This window comes from Physeter macrocephalus, chromosome 19, assembly GCF_002837175.3.
Source record: "Physeter macrocephalus isolate SW-GA chromosome 19, ASM283717v5, whole genome shotgun sequence".
NCBI classification, from domain to species: domain Eukaryota; kingdom Metazoa; phylum Chordata; class Mammalia; order Artiodactyla; family Physeteridae; genus Physeter; species Physeter macrocephalus.
In genome coordinates, this window is record NC_041232.1 from 17,914,458 (window position 1) to 17,929,766 (window position 15,309).

Here is a 15,309-nt window from a genome sequence, read left to right on the forward strand (position 1 = left end):
AGAGCAAAGCTGAGGCTTCCTTGAAGAAGAAATTCTGCCCATGGAGAGCAGCTCCACTTCCTGCATGACAGTTTCCTTCCAATCTTCCCTTCCTCATAGCCTGCCTTATGGATTTCAGATTTTCCTGGACAGCCCCCGCCATCACAGAAGCCAACTGCTCGCAATAAATCTCTTACTATATATCACCTATTGGTTGTTTCTCTGGTGGAACCCTGATGGATACAGTACTCTGCACATGTGTTCTGGAGCAGCTAGAATGATCTCGCAATTCCCAAATGTGCCAACTGCGTTTCTACCTCTATGTTTTAGCTTGTTCCTTACCCCCTGCTGGAATGTCCTCTTCCACGAGGCCACTTTTCAAGTCTTACATCTTGCCTTTAACGTCCAGCTTGAAGAGCTGCCTCTTCGAAGCCTTCCTGGCTGCGTGGGATCTGGCGGTACTCCCTCCTCTGAATTCATACAGCATTGTGGGTGACCACTTGTTTGGCCTGCAGTCCAACTTTATATTGTTATGATCCCATAAGGGTCAGAAGCATGACCTCTACACCTCTGTTTCCCAAATCCTAACTGCTACTCTACTCAAAGATGATGCCTCTTGAAACTCTACCAGCACAAGCAGAGTGCCGTTTTTGGCTTTCTGATGCCTTTCATAATTCCTGTCCCTTCATAAGTGCCAACATTTTCACGGTGTGGAACATCCCCACCCATGTACTGGGGCTCAGATAGGCTAGAATAACAGAAGGGAGCCTTCTGTAACATGACTCCAAGTAGGGAATAGAGTCAAAGACACGATTTTGATGTAAAAACACAAAGGAGTTACATCAAGAGGCTGAGGAAAGGTCTTATTGGTCTTACTGTCCAGTCCTCAGGCCAAATTTCTGCTTTTTTCCACTTCCCCTGCCTGGAGTGATTCAAAGTCCCCTCTGGTTCCATGCAGGGAATGCCCGACAGAACTGAATGTCCAACAACCTGAGTGGAAGATCTAAGTGGAGGTGAGGATGGGGGACGCAGGGGCTAAAAGCTGGAGCTTGGCAGAGGACAGAGAGTCCATAGAAGAGAGATTCCTAAGTTCTATGATGGCAGCAAGAGGACAAGCCAATGTGGAGCCTGGCAGGAAGCGTTTGGTGGTCCAGGAACAGCAGGTAGGACGGGGTGAGTGTGGTGCGGGATTGAACCCAAAGTGAACACACCTGTCGGACAGCATTTCGGGCTGGAGCCTGAATCGAGGAACTCTTGTGCAAACTCCTCCAGGACTCTGAGGGGGCACGTGACTAACCCGCTGGCACCTGCCTCTCTCAGTGCTGCGGCACCTTCTGTGCTTCTCACGCTCCAGGCAGAAGAGAGGGTTACACAACCCATCGGAAATGACAGTGCATTCCTCCCTAACTCAAGGGATCAAAGGGCTCCTCAAAGACGGGAGGAGGGAGGGGTCCCTGTCACAAAGCTCGGCAGGGGGAACTCAGGCAGCCTCGGCCAAGAGGCTGTGAATGCCAGTTTCTTATTCCTGGCCCCATCCCTGTCTCTCCTCACCTGAGAACAAAAGGAACTGAAGTTTCTTGGGAAGAGAAAGCAGCGCTCCAGCTCAGTTACTTCCTGAATAAAACTATACTGTCTCTAGAATGGTCTAAGAAATCTTGAAATCTGACCTTTGCTCTGAGGTGGGGTAATTCTGAGGAAGCTACACAGTGTGGCTGAGGGTGAGAAGAGGGGGCAGGGGGCAAAATGGGGATCCAAATCTTCATTAAGACCCAAGTCCTCCTGGGTATGTTGAATATGAAAAAATTTCTCCTTGCTGATGCACTCCTAAATTATCTGGGTCCAGATTGAAACTCAAAATCAACGAGACAGTGAGTGAAAGCAAGAGACAAGTAAGTGCCAGCAGGAAGGACAAGCTGCTCTCTGTGATGCTTACTCATGGATCTACAACTGACTAATGAGTGCATGAGAGAAGAGTTCAACCTCACTAGTAATCAAGGAAACATAAATCAAATCAAAGAGATACAATTTCCATCTACCAAACTGAATTTTTTTTTTTTTTTTTTTTGCGGTACGCTGGCCTCTCACTGTTGTGGCCTCTCCCGTTGCGGAGCGCAGGCTCGGGACGCGCAGGCTTAGCGGCCATGGCTCACGGGCCCAGCCGCTCCGTGGCATGTGGGGTCTTCCTGGACCGGGGCACGAACCCGTGTCCTCTGCATCGGCAGGTGGACTCTCAACCACTGCGCCACCAGGGAAGCCCTGAATTGTTTTTAAAAAGGGGCTTCTCTTACGCATGCTGGTGGGAGTGCATACTGGCTTTCTGGAAAGTCACTTGCTAATAAGTAACAAGACTTGAAAATGATGACTCAGTAATTCTTCTAGGAAATGACTACAGACATAACAAGAGATGTGAACAAAGATGGTTTTATGCAAAGATGATCATTGCTTCATTATAACAACAAAAAAAATAATTGAAATGTCCAACAAGAGAATAGTTAATCATGATAAATCCACATTGGAGAATATGATGCAGTTATTAAATATGGTCATTGGTATAGGCAATTTGGTCCAAAAATGTGTGTGAAATCCCATGGGCATTTTAAGTCTTTGCTAGTGGGGCAAGTTCTTTACCTCTCCAAGGCCTCTCTCTATTTACCTGTAAAATGAGTTTATCATTATCTACCCAGGAGAGCTGCTGTGAGAATTAAATGTGATCATGTGATCAGGGTTTCCGACTGATTACGAGACTCAATCAATGTGGGCAATGATTATTTCATAATGGACATGCATAATTTTTTAATAAGGACAAATCCTAATTCACACTATTTTAAAATAATATTTCAGAAGAGTTTTTGATGAAATGGAACACAAAAATAACATATTAAATATAAAAGCAGAATACAAATAATGAGTGTGCATATAATCCCATTTTTCAAATGCACACACATATACACAAATATACGCATGCATTTCAAAAACACGTAAAGGAACTACCTCACAATATTACCAGTGGTTAAGTTGTGGATTATGGGTGATTTTTGTTTTCTCCTTTACAAGTTACTGTGTTTTCAAAAGTCTCTACGCTAAGCACGTTATCATTTTTAAAAAGTAAAAATTTTCCAGAGATTCCAAATCTGATGTGGGGAGAACACAGAAGGGAAAACTGTGACCTCCAGCTGTGAGTGGCCCCTCCGCGAGTGTCGTGCTCCACAGAAAGCCGAGTCACCCCTGTGAGGCCAGGGTGTCCTGTGAAATATATAGACCAGGGTCAGACCAGCTTGTGAGGCATGATGGCCTCGGCAGACCTTTCTGGGGAGTGGGCACTCTGCCACCTGGGCCTGTATCGTAATGAGATAATGTTTGTGAAAGCACTTTGCCAAAGAGAAAACTCTATCCAGATAGGCGATTCTGGGGCTTATTCTAGAGAAAGGAGGCTCTCAGAGCACATTCCATTAAGGAATTTCACACTCTGCCTCCTCCTCTAGACTCCTCTGTTTCTCCCTCCCCTGAACAGAAACATATTTAGTAACTCTATCTAAATCCTCTTCTTTCCCTTAATTTGATTAAGAAGCTAGGGGAACAAGGGATGAAGTGGAGGGTGAGGAGAGGGGGAGACTGAGTTGTGGGGAAAGATTAGAGGAGCTCAATGGATATCTTGGCCAAGTGATGCCTGAGTGTGGACAGGACAAGGGCCTCCAGGTACTTAGTACAGAAGCACAGAGCACAGAGGGAGGGACACAGTTGATCACGGAGCAGCCTCTCTGGCTGAACGAGAACCAAATAGGGGAGGGTCATGCTTTAAGGATTAACCAGGGGAATGGGGGACGTTTCCTAAAGGAGGCGCTAGCATCTTTCTGCGTCTCTTCTGGATCCCTGGAGCTTTAGGGTCTTCAGATACTTAAGAAGTTCCAAGGGGCTAATGTGTTGAACTCCTGCTATGTGTGAGGTACTTTCACATATATCAATTAATTTACTCTAATTAAGTAAATTATCACCCATGAAACTGATGCTCAGAGAGAATAGTTTTTTGCCCGTAAGCATATAGTATCAGTGGGGTGGGGAAACTGGGGTTCAAACCCAGCTCTCCCTGCTTTTACCACTCTTCCTGGCAAACATCATTCTCAGGAGGAAAATAGTAACAGCCAGCATTTATTTAGCCCTATGTGCCTTACAAAGAAGTGGTTTCATGTAATCCTCATAATATCTCTACAAGGTAGATATATACTATTAACAAACCCATTTTACAGATGAGCAACCTGATGCTTAGAGCAAGCAACTGAGCTAAAGTTATAGAACTGGTAAATGGTGAAAGAGCAGGGCCTTAGAGAGACTGGGAAAGTTAAAGGAACATTGGGTACGAGGCATTTCGAGGGAGAGGGGAGCTCCTGTTTCATGTGTCTCTTCTAATAGCTGGTTGCTCCTCAAGGACAGGGACCTTACCTTGTTTATCCTTTCCCCAGCCCTGAACACAATGCCTGGAACACGGGGAACGTTTGCTGCAAGAACTAGTGGTACTTGTTAAGTTTGGCCAAGTGAGAGTCTCCAGTGTGGTGAGGATTAAGTGAGACATATTTGTCTAGGGATTTCCAAGTCTAAAATGTCACAGTGCTGGGCTTCAGAAAAGGATCCGTTGGCAGTGGGAATCCCTACAGGAGGCTTTAAAGGTGACCAGGACCTTGACAACGGGCAGGCCCAGGGAGAGGGTTCCAGCTCCCTTTGCAGAATTTGATTCAGACCGAAGTGACATTGAGGGGGGTCTGGCACATAGTCCCCACTGGCTCCTTCCACAGGGACGTCGCGAGGACATCTCCAAACCTTGGGAGATAAAACATAGTACGGGAGATGAAGGTGAAGGTGGGAAGGGTGCCATCTGGGCGAGAGAGGGAAGTGGGGAGCTTAGTGCTTTAATTAACAGGGACCTAAGACTCTTCTAGAAATAGGTTTGAAAGGATAAAGGGCAGAAAGCTGGTCTCTTCGGGAGGACTAATAGTCTCCACGAAGGGACCTCAGGCTTCAGCGAGAGTCTCTCATTGATAGATAAATACGTCATTGCTATATGGTCCACTACAGCTTTAGATGAAGCATTCCTTCCTTCTATAACCTGTGAGGAAGGCTACCAAAGGGCAGAGAACAGAAACAGCCACCGAGTTCCTGGGCCAAGTCCAGGGCTTCCTGGCCTGTATTCAGAGCCTCAGCTTTTCTCCCCCTCTTGCAATAGTTCTTGGTGTCTTTATGTGAGCTGCTTATTAACCAGAGGATATCAGGGCACTGGGAGGGGAGAGCCAGTGCTGGTTGCCAGTGAGTGTAATTCAGAAGCACAGAGTGGGGCAAAGCTGATGTGTGCGGTCTGGGTGACAGAGGATGGAACCAGACTCTGGTCACCACGCTGGAGCATCAGCTTGGAGGGTCCTGTGACCTGTGGGGGCAGCCGGGAGAGCGAGGGGTTCACTACCAACACTGCCTATCCATAGAAGAGTTCCATTTGCCAGGATGAAGGATAATGAATGGCTCTGAAGCAGCTGGATCTACGCTATCCTCCCACAGCAACAGTGGAGGGAGTTCTTTCAATGCTGTAGGAACTCCTCTACCATCCCCTTTTCCAAAGACACTACTTTTCAATTAAACATGAAAATCCTGGGCATCCTCTCCCCTCTCTTCTGGTAAGCTGCAGCTGACGGTCCTGGTCTACATTAAGTACTTCTGATGGGCTTCATCAGCCAGCTGATCTCTTGGGGTCAAACCAAGGAAACAGAGCCCGCCCTGGGCCCCGAGATGGTTCTTGATACTAGAGCACAGAATGGCTTCCTGCTGTGTCTAAAGAAATACGGCTTAGCCAGGCTTCAGTTGGGCTGCAGTGTTAAATGTCTTAGGTTTCAAGTTGGTACCAGCTGCACTGAAGGGAAATGGTTGGGGAAATTCTCCCATTTGGCTTCTTTCCACATGGAGGATGGCTAAAGGAAGAGAGAGCTTAGAGCTGCTGTGCTGGTGCTGATGCCTTAAAAATAATGATATAAACACAGCCACAGAGGTTGGCCTGCGGAGTCCCTGATGGGGACCGGAGAAGAAATGTTGTCCTGACTTACCCTTCAACCCATGCTCTGCAAACAGAAGTGACCCAGCCCTCATCTATCACCTCTGAAGCTAAACAGCTTCCCCAGATGGCCCCATGGAGCATAAATCAAGAGCGCCCTAGCTTCCAAGAAACCTGTGCACAACTGCAGCCCTCAGAAATACTCCTTCTCATATTCTTTCTTCCTCTATGTTCAGAATAGGGTGCTAGCAAGTCATAATCCCAGATGAATACAGCAGATCATCTTAAGTATGTTACTCAGTTTCTCTGAGCCTGGATCCTCACCTTTAAATGGGGATCCTGTCATGTCTGCCTCATGGGTTTGAGGTGGAAATTAAATGAGATAATTCAAGGAGAGTGCTTAGTTCAGTGTCTTGATGAATGTTAGCTTCTATATCACCATTATTTCATTAGCTGAAGCCCATTCCTAGGTACAAAGAAAGAAAATGAACAAACGAATAACAGCAATTCTAATTGTAATCCCAAACACGAAGGGCTGTGGGCTACAGCCTCAATGATTTCATAACACACAAAGCTTCTGTCTCCTGCTTACTCTCATGCCAAATCTGTGCCAGACCTGGTTATACGTGGTAACTTCAGTGGCCTCCAAGTTGTTTAAATTCTCACAGAGAATCCCAATGGATACTCAGACCTGCTGAAGCCGAGACAAATTCAAACATGCTGGGCTGGCAGTGAAATGTAGGATAAGAAATCATCACAAAGAAAGTCTGTTCACATTCTAAGAGTGCCTGAAGAACCATGCTTTGCACAGAGAGCTCTCCTCTCAGATGGGCAGCTCACAGATTCTTTCCTCTCCTACTTATTCTACAATAGCACATTATCACACCCCTAACAAACATGTTTTGCTCCCAACTGAACAGGTAAAGACATGACGGCATTTCTGTTTTAAAGCTACTGAATGCCAAAGCCTTTGCTTCTGCTCACGTGTCCTAACCTTCCCTGCCTGGGAATTGGATCTGGGGTAATGGGTGACCCAGCAGGCACAAAGATGACAGATTCCTGCATCATGTAGCAACGCCGGGACAACCTGGGGCATCTGGCCTGGCTGGCAGGTGGGCAGGCTGGGAGAGGCAGCTGTAAGTACACCGACCTTTGTCCCCGTTTGCTCTGGGAGAGGGCGGGCCCTGCCAATGCTGCTCTCTTCTTTCTCTCCGTGTCTGCCTGGGACTCCTGCTAATCAAAATGTTCTCCGGGACCTGAGAAAGCCTGACCCTGGTGGGTGGCAAGCAGAGACTTCTTCTGGCAGCCAAAGGGCGCTCTGAACCTCCGTCCAGACATGGCAGGCACGGGGCTCCTAGGCACATGTACGTTCCTGCTCCCGAAAGAAATCTCTTCCCTTCTGGCTTTTTTCCAACTAGAAGGCTTATCATTAACTAGCCATCTACTCCTTTAGAAAACTGTCTACTCTGGGCACCCCTTCTACAAACCACTAAGGGATCCAGGGGAATATATTAAAGGACAGTGCCCCTGAATTTGAGCTCAGCAGGGTTGCCTTTCTCTTTGCAGGGCTTGTCCTTTGGGGAGGGAAACGCTCCTGTCTCTGCCTTGCTCACTGCCAGTTAAGTGGTTGTTCTGAGGAAACTGTATTTTCTCCAGTCCTCTGGCTCCCCAGGCTGGACACAAGGAGAGTGATGGATGCACATGTCTAGTGGGGAGGTAGGGGTACTCTCTGGCTCTTTCATGGTAAATCCTCCTGCTTTTTTCCCTTTCTTTCTTAGTTTCCCTGAATGATGCTGCTGGGGCTTAAGGCAGGTTGAGCCAGAAAACCAATTTTTCTTGAGAAAAGGCTGAGAGTTTTCTCTTTTAAGTAAGAAGTTAGGCCCTGGTTGCCTACTCCCTCCACCTTATGGAGGGCACTATGCCTGCCAGTTCCCTTCCATCTGGCAGGGGAGCTCACAGTCAGAGAGAAGCATCCTTCTCTTTCACAAATAAACAAATCCAATCCATGTGCTAGAGGACTTAGGGTATATTAATAGACAGATATTTTGTTTTCCTATTCTGGTGCTTATCCCCTTCCACTAGTATGAAAGATAAGAGAACACAAAATGTTCTCCACCAGCCACCCTTCTCCCCTCCCCCAGGGAGAAGCAAGCCAGGGGGCATAAGCTATTCTGTTTAAAGCCATCGCTGATGTCGGAACTCTGAGAAAACAGACTTAAAGGTTTATATTCGGTCTCTCTTGGCTACTGTTGCTGTTCAGCAAAGAAACTCTATATTGTTTAAACCCTCCAGGCAAACGGGTTGCAAGGCAACCTTCAAACAATAGAAAATACCCCAAACTAAAAATACAGGCTTTAAAGGATAGAAAGCATGGTGGTGTCTTGGGGAAATAATTCCAAAATTGGGGTGAAGGAGAAAGGTGTCAGTTAGGTTGCTTTTATGTCACATCAGTCCATTTGCCTGCTTTCACCCTCAGCTGGGTTTCTTATAATGCAGGCACATTGGATTTTTATTCCTGGACTCTTAGTTCTTTCCATGGTCATCAACACCCTTATGGGGGAATGGGCTCAAAAAGGCTATAATATCAGGCTGCCTCCTGTCTTAAGAAAAGTTACAAAGATTCTTACCATGTACTTCCCCACTAGCTCCCAGCCCTGACAATGACTGTAACTCCTATTCCTGAGAAGTCCTTAGAAGCCCAAGAAAGTAGAGGGCTGGGGCCCAGCTTAATCACAAGGGTCCTGTGCCAGGAAGGCAGAGGGTCAGAGTTAGAGAGGAATGTGACGATGGAAAGAAAGGTTAGAGTGATGCACCTGGAAGACAGTCGAAGGACCACAAGCCAAGGAACGCAGGTGGCCTCCAGAAGCCAGAAAAGACAAGCAGCTGCATTCTCCCCAAGAGTCTCCAGGAGGAACGTACCCTTGCCGACACCTTGATTTTAGCTTCATGAGACTTCTGACCTCCAGAAAGGTAAGAAAATACATTTGCGTTGTTTTAAGTTTGTAGTAATTTGTTACAGCAACAATAGGAGACTAATACAGCAACTGAGAACCCCAGGATCTTTTACAAGGACAAGAAGCCTTCTGTTAGTTCTTGGGTCCTCCATATACTAGTACAGCAGGCAGATGATTGGGAAACCATGGTGTTTCCTTCCTGATGTACTTTACCACAAATGATCAGACCATCGGAGGGTAATGAATCAGGTGGGCTGATTCACTATTATATCTCATGGCTTCCTTTAAACAAACAATCAAACACAAATTAATAAAAAGGCTGCTCTTTTATTTTTACCCACCCACAGGGCAGACCGATCAATCTATTATCCAATAGGCAGACTTGAGTGGCTGGGACATGGTTTTCTCCCATAACTTGTGGCCCCACCCCAACCAGTGTCACTCAGAGGTATCAGACCAGAAAGGGAAACTGGAAGAAAGAAAAATAAACCACTTCTATCCCCTACCCCAGGTAGCGGGCCAGAAACTATAAGAGAATCTCTTGGACCCGTTTGGAAGGAAACACTTAAGAGATTTCAAGGCTCTCTCTTCTTTTGTGAGCAGGTTTGTGGAATCAGACTATTCTCTGATTAAATGTTTTCTAAGGGCTTGCATAGAGAGCCTAGGAAACCCTATCTCAATAAAAAAAGAGAAAAGCACAGGATTCCCCTAGTTCCTTGCCTCCTAGAAGCATAAGCACTGGAAGACCGTAATTTACTCTGTCTCATGACATTTCTAGGAGACAAGAACCATAGGTCCGGTCCCCATTTTGTAATTTGGGACCCTGAGTATTACAGAGAGAGCAGCAACATGGACACAGTCACCCAGCAAGTTTAAACGATTTGCCCAAACCAGAACACAGCTCCCCCGACTCCTAGGCTGGCACTGCCCTCGTGTTCTCATGCTTAGTCTCAGGCCCTGGTGAACCAGGTCAGTAGGGCATAGCCTCTGGGTAGGTGGTCTCAGTGGAATGCAAAGATATCAAACCATTAAGCCTGTCATCACAAGGCAAGCTACTGATGCCCCAGGGGAAAGATTTTTCCAGACCAGAATAGAACTCTGAATTGCTCTGTATGTCTGGTGTGTGTGTGTGCGTGTGTGAGAATTTGGAAGGTAGTCAGGGGTGTGAAACAACTGCCAGGTCAAGGTATCTGCACTCTACGTTACCTTTTTTTTTAAGACATATATTTTTAAAGATTTATTTATTATTTATTTTTGGCAGCATTAGGTCTTAGTTGTGGAATCTTTGTTGAGGCATGTGGGATCTTTCGTTGCGGCACGCAGGTTTCTCCCTAGTTGTGGCGTGCTGGTTTTCTCTTCTCTATTTGTGGCGTGTGGGCTCCAGGGCACGTGGGCTCTGTAGTTGTGGTGCGCGGGTTCTAGAACACGTGGGCTCTGTAGTTTGCGGCAGGTGGGCTCTGTAGTTTGCAGCAGGCAGGCTCTCTAGTTGAGGCGTGCGAACTCAGTAGTTGTGGCACGTGGGCTTAGTTGCCCCGCATCATGTGGGATCCTAGTTCCCCAACCAGGGATGGAACCCACGTCCCCTGCATTGTAAGGCAGATTCTTTACCACTGGACCGCCAGGGAAGTCCCTACCTTACCTTAGTAAACCCATGAAGAGCTTTCATTTTTCTTTTTCTACCACCAAAACAAATCTTTTTCTAGCTTCTCTCTCATTTATCCCTCCTCCTCTCTCTCCCGCTACCATTCTTCTGAGAGCCTGAAATCTGACTTTAGGAGCAAAACTAATCGATTCCCCAAACTCACTGCAAGGGGCTCGTGCTGGCTTGTACTGAATAGCGGCTTTGGCTTCAGAGCCAGAACTACCAATGCCCACAGCTCGGCATGAAATGCTGACAAGTTCTGCACATGCTCCACCACTTCTACTGCCCTTTCACGCACAGGGGGCTTTGCAGAGCCACCTTCATTTCCTGCCACCTACATTTTGCGACTCTCAAAGACTATGAAAGGGCGCCCCTCTCTTTTCTTTAAGGTATAAAGAAAGGAGAATGGAATGACTTGGTTTAACACTACACTATTTTCAAAGTGTAGCAGACTCCTAATGGGGTTGTCATGTAAAAGTGGACGTAAAAATTAAGCCGATGTTGCCAGGTGCCTTCCCTAAGGGCCCAGAGTGGGCCCACAACATGGATCCTGTGTCATGTGAGGCAGAGGGCAGAAAATGGCAGCTGACAAAGGCAAAGTCAATGACCCTCAGTGTCTGAGTGGAGGAAGATGACAAACAACACCATGGGGGGCCAAAGATGTCAAGACAAGATGAAAGGAAGGACTGGTGGGACATGGCACTTGGCAAGACTGGTAGTGCTTTTTATTTACTTATTTTATTTCATTTCATTTTATTTTTTTGGCCACACCACGTGGCTTGTGGGATCCTAGATCCCCAACCTGGGATCAAACCTGAGCCCTCGACAGTGAAAGTGTGGAGTCCTACGACTGGACCACCAGGGAATTCCCTGGTTAGTGATTTTTAAAATCTGAGCTTAGGCCTTCCCTGGTGGCGCAGTGGTTAAGAATCCGCCTGCCAATGCAGGGGACACGGGTTCAAGCCCTGGTCCAGGAAGATCCCACATGCCGCGGAGCACCTAAGCCCGTGCGCCACAACTACTGAGCCTGCGCTCTAGAGCCTGCAAGCCACAACTACTGAGCCAGCGTGCTGCAACTACTGAAGCCCCACGTCTAGAGCCTGTGCTCCGCAACAGGAGAAGCCACCGCAATCAGAAGCCCGTGCACCGCAACGAAGAGTAGCCCCCACTTGCAGCAACTAGAGGAAGCCCATGTGCAGCAACGAAGACCCAGTGCAGCCAAAAATAAATAAAATAAAAAAGAATCCGCCTGCCAAGGCAGGGGACACAGGTTCAAGCCCTGGTCTGGGAAGATCCCACATGCCGCAGGGCAACTAAGCCCGTGAGCCACAACTACTGAGCCTGCGCTCTAGAGCCTGTGCTCTGCAACAAGAGAAGCCACCACAATGAGAAGCCTGCGCACCGCAAAGAAGAGTAGCCCCCGCTTGCCGCAACTAAAGAAAGCCCGCGCACAACAACAAAGACCCAACACAGCCAAAAAAAATAAGATAAATGAAAAAAAAATCTGAGCTTAAATTAACAGACGCAGTTTTGAGTTTGACTGACTAACCCTCAACCTTGTATTAGTCCTAAACTAAAAATAATCGATGCTCCCGAATCTCCTTGCCTTATGCTAGAAATATGCACACACAGGGATGACAGGTGAGGAGAAGTGGGACAGGATGACTGGGGCCCAGGGCTAAGGATCAGATGGGAACCAGAACCTCTTTATAAGGTTAACCCTGAGAAGTCCAAAAGTAAACTGTCACAATTATGATCAGCTGATTTGCAATAAGGGTGCTAAGAAAATTCAGTGGGGAAATAATAGTCTTTCAACAAATGGTGCTGGGACAAATGGATATCCACATGCAAAATAATGAAGTTGAATAGGAGAAAATATTTGTAAGTCCTATGTCTGAGAAGGGACTTGTATTTAGAATAAAGAACTCCTACAACTCAACAATAAAAAGACAAATAACCCAATTAAAAAATGGATGAAGGATCTGAATAGACATTTTGTCAAAAAAGATATGCAAATGGCCAATAAATATATGAAAATTAGCCATCAGGGTAATGCTTACAAAACCACAATGAAATACTATTTCATACTTACTAAGTTGGCTATAATAAAGAAGATGGATGATAACAATATCCTTTTCTCCAGGGCTTCCCTGGTGGCGCGGTGGTTGTGCGTCCGCCTGCCGATGCAGGGGAACCGGGTTCGCGCCCCGGTCTGGGAGGATCCCGCATGCCGCGGAGCGGCTGGGCCCGTGAGCCGTGGCCGCTGAGCCTGCGCGTCCGGAGCCTGTGCTCCGCAATGGGAGAGGCCGCAGCAGAGGGAGGCCCGCATACCACACACACACACACAAAAAATCCTTTTCTCCAGCGTCCTTGGTGAGGATGTGTAGAAATTAGAACCTTCATACTTTGCTGATAGGAATGTAAAATGGTGCAGTGAAAAATGGTTTTTTTGTTTTGTTTTTCGGTACTCGGGCCTCTCACTGTTGTGGCCTCTCCCGTTGCGGAGCACAGGCTCCGGATGCGCAGGCTCAGCGGCCATGGCTCACGGGCCCAGCCGCTCCACGGCATGTGGGATCTTCCCGGACCGGGGCACGAACCCATGTCCCCTGCATCGGCAGGCGGACTCTCAACCACTGCGCCACCAGGGAAGCCCGTGAAAAAGGTTTTGAAAAACTTTTGCAGTTCCACAAAAAGTTAAACATAGACTTACCATATAACTCAGCAATTCTACTCCAAGGTAAATGCCCAAGAGAGCTGAAAACATCTCTATACGAAAACTTGTATATGAATGTTCATAATACTGTTATTTGTAATAACCAAAAAGTGGAAATAACCTAAGTGTTCGTCAACTTATGACTGGATAAACAAAATGTGGTATAGCCATATGATGGAGTATTATTCAGTCATAAAAAGTTAATGAAGTAAAAAGGAAATTCTGACAAATGCTATGACATGAATGACAAGGTTATTGAGGATATTATGCTAAGTGGAACAAACCAGTCAAGAAAGGACACTGTATGATTCAGCTTATATGAGGTTCCTGAGGAGTCAAATTCATAGAGACAAAATACAATGGTGGTTGCAGAGGCTGGGAGAAGGAAAATGGGGAATTCCTGTTTTATGGGAATAGAGTTCAGTTTTATAAAGATGAAGAGAATTCTGGAGATTGGTTGTAGAACCAAGGTAGATGTATTTAAAATATTGAAATGTACATTTAAAGATGGTTAAGGTAATTCCCTGGTGGTCCAGTGGTTAGGACTTGGTGCTTTCGCTGCCATGGGCCCAGGTTCAATTCCTGGTCGGGGAACTAAGAGCCCGAAAGCTGTGTGGTGTGGCACACCCCTCCCCCCACCCCGAAAAAAAAGGTTAAGATGGTAAATTTTATGTTATGTGTATTTTCCCACAATAAAAAAAAAAGTAATGAAGTCTAATGATACATACTATGACATGGATGGCCTTGAAAACGCTATGCTAAGGGAAAGAAGCCAGACACAAAAGACCACATATTGTATGGCTCCATTTATATGAAATTTCAGAATAGGCAAATCTATAGAGGTAGAAAGTAGATTAGTGGTTTCCTCAGGCTGGGGAGTCTGGGGGAAATGGGCAGTGACTGCTAATAGGTACATGGTTTCTTTTCAGGGTGGTGAGATGTTCCCAAAGTGAATGTAGTAATGGTTGCATAACTCTGGTAATATACTGAAAATCACTGAATTTTTGAATGGGTGAATTGTATGGTATGTAAATTATATCTCAATAAAGCTGTTAAAAAATTAAGGTAAGAAGACTGAAAATGAATGAACTGCTTCTTTTTTAAAATTATTATTGTTAGGTTCTGTGATCTAACAATATCTACAGTTGACGACTGCTTTCCCTTAATGAACTGTAGGAACATAAGGCTGTGCTATGACAGAACAGGGGAGGAGTGCTATTCACGAACAGGAATACAGCTAACTCAATTGAAGAAGTGAGAAAAAATGTCTGCAGGCTTGAAAGAAAAAAAATAACCCAGCAGCAGATATTTTTAGAAGATACTTCAAAAAAAGTTGTAATAGGTCAAATACATTTCTAGAAAAACAAAGCAACTAAAAACCTTCAATACAAGGGGCTTGCAAAAGGTCTTTAAGGTTTTTCTCAAACTAAGTCCTGCATTGTTTAATCACTTTATAACCGCTTTTGATTTCTTGACAAGATAATTTGGAAGTTCAAATGTGCATTTCAACTTGCTTCTCATCATTCTGTACTTGATCATGCTCTGGGACGTTAACATAGACAATACCTGCAAAGATGTTTAAGAGTAGAATAGACTGTACCATAAAAATGACATTAAAAAGGACAGTGGTCTGCCTTAAACAGGAAGGAAATCCTGTCACATGGTACAGCATGGAAGAACCTTGAGGATATTATGCTAAGTGAAGCAAGCCAGTCATAAAAAGATAAATACTATATGATTCCACTTATATGAGGACCCTAGAGCAGTCAAATTCAGAGACAGAAAGTAGAATGGTGGTTGCCAGGGGATGGGAAGGGGGATGGGGAGTTAGTGTTTAATGGGTATAGAGTTTCAGTTTGTTCTGGCGATCTATTGTGCAACAATGTGAATATTCTGAAGCATACACTTAAAGATGGTTACATGGTAAATTTTAGGTTATGTATTTTTCACCATAATTTAAGAAGTTTAAAAAGGACAGTGTTGAGTTACAAGC

The 15,309-nt window shown here is 45.8% G+C and overlaps 1 protein-coding gene and 1 non-coding gene across 7 annotated transcripts in view; one reads left to right on the plus strand and one right to left on the minus strand.

The window, feature by feature from the left end:
* Positions 1-15,309, minus strand: part of IFT81 (intraflagellar transport 81) — a 120,330-nt gene that overhangs the window by 8,370 nt on the left and 96,651 nt on the right. For 3 of the 6 annotated variants that reach the window (XM_055080363.1, XM_055080364.1, XM_055080368.1), the window contains 3 exons: positions 8,821-8,962; positions 6,332-6,473; positions 3,576-4,791 (listed from right to left, as the gene is read on the minus strand). The exons of 1 other annotated variant lie outside the window; for it this stretch is intronic. In XM_055080363.1, the coding sequence (XP_054936338.1) occupies positions 6,457-6,473; positions 8,821-8,962 (159 nt within the window). In that variant the 3' untranslated portion in view covers positions 3,576-4,791; positions 6,332-6,456. Of the gene's footprint in view, positions 1-3,574; positions 4,792-6,331; positions 6,474-7,815; positions 8,963-15,309 lie in introns of those variants that run through there. 2 more of the 6 variants (XM_055080366.1, XM_055080365.1) reach the window with 2 other exon arrangements.
* Positions 13,838-13,910, plus strand: TRNAE-UUC (transfer RNA glutamic acid (anticodon UUC)). Its single transcript has one exon. It is a non-coding gene; the product is annotated as a tRNA-Glu (tRNA).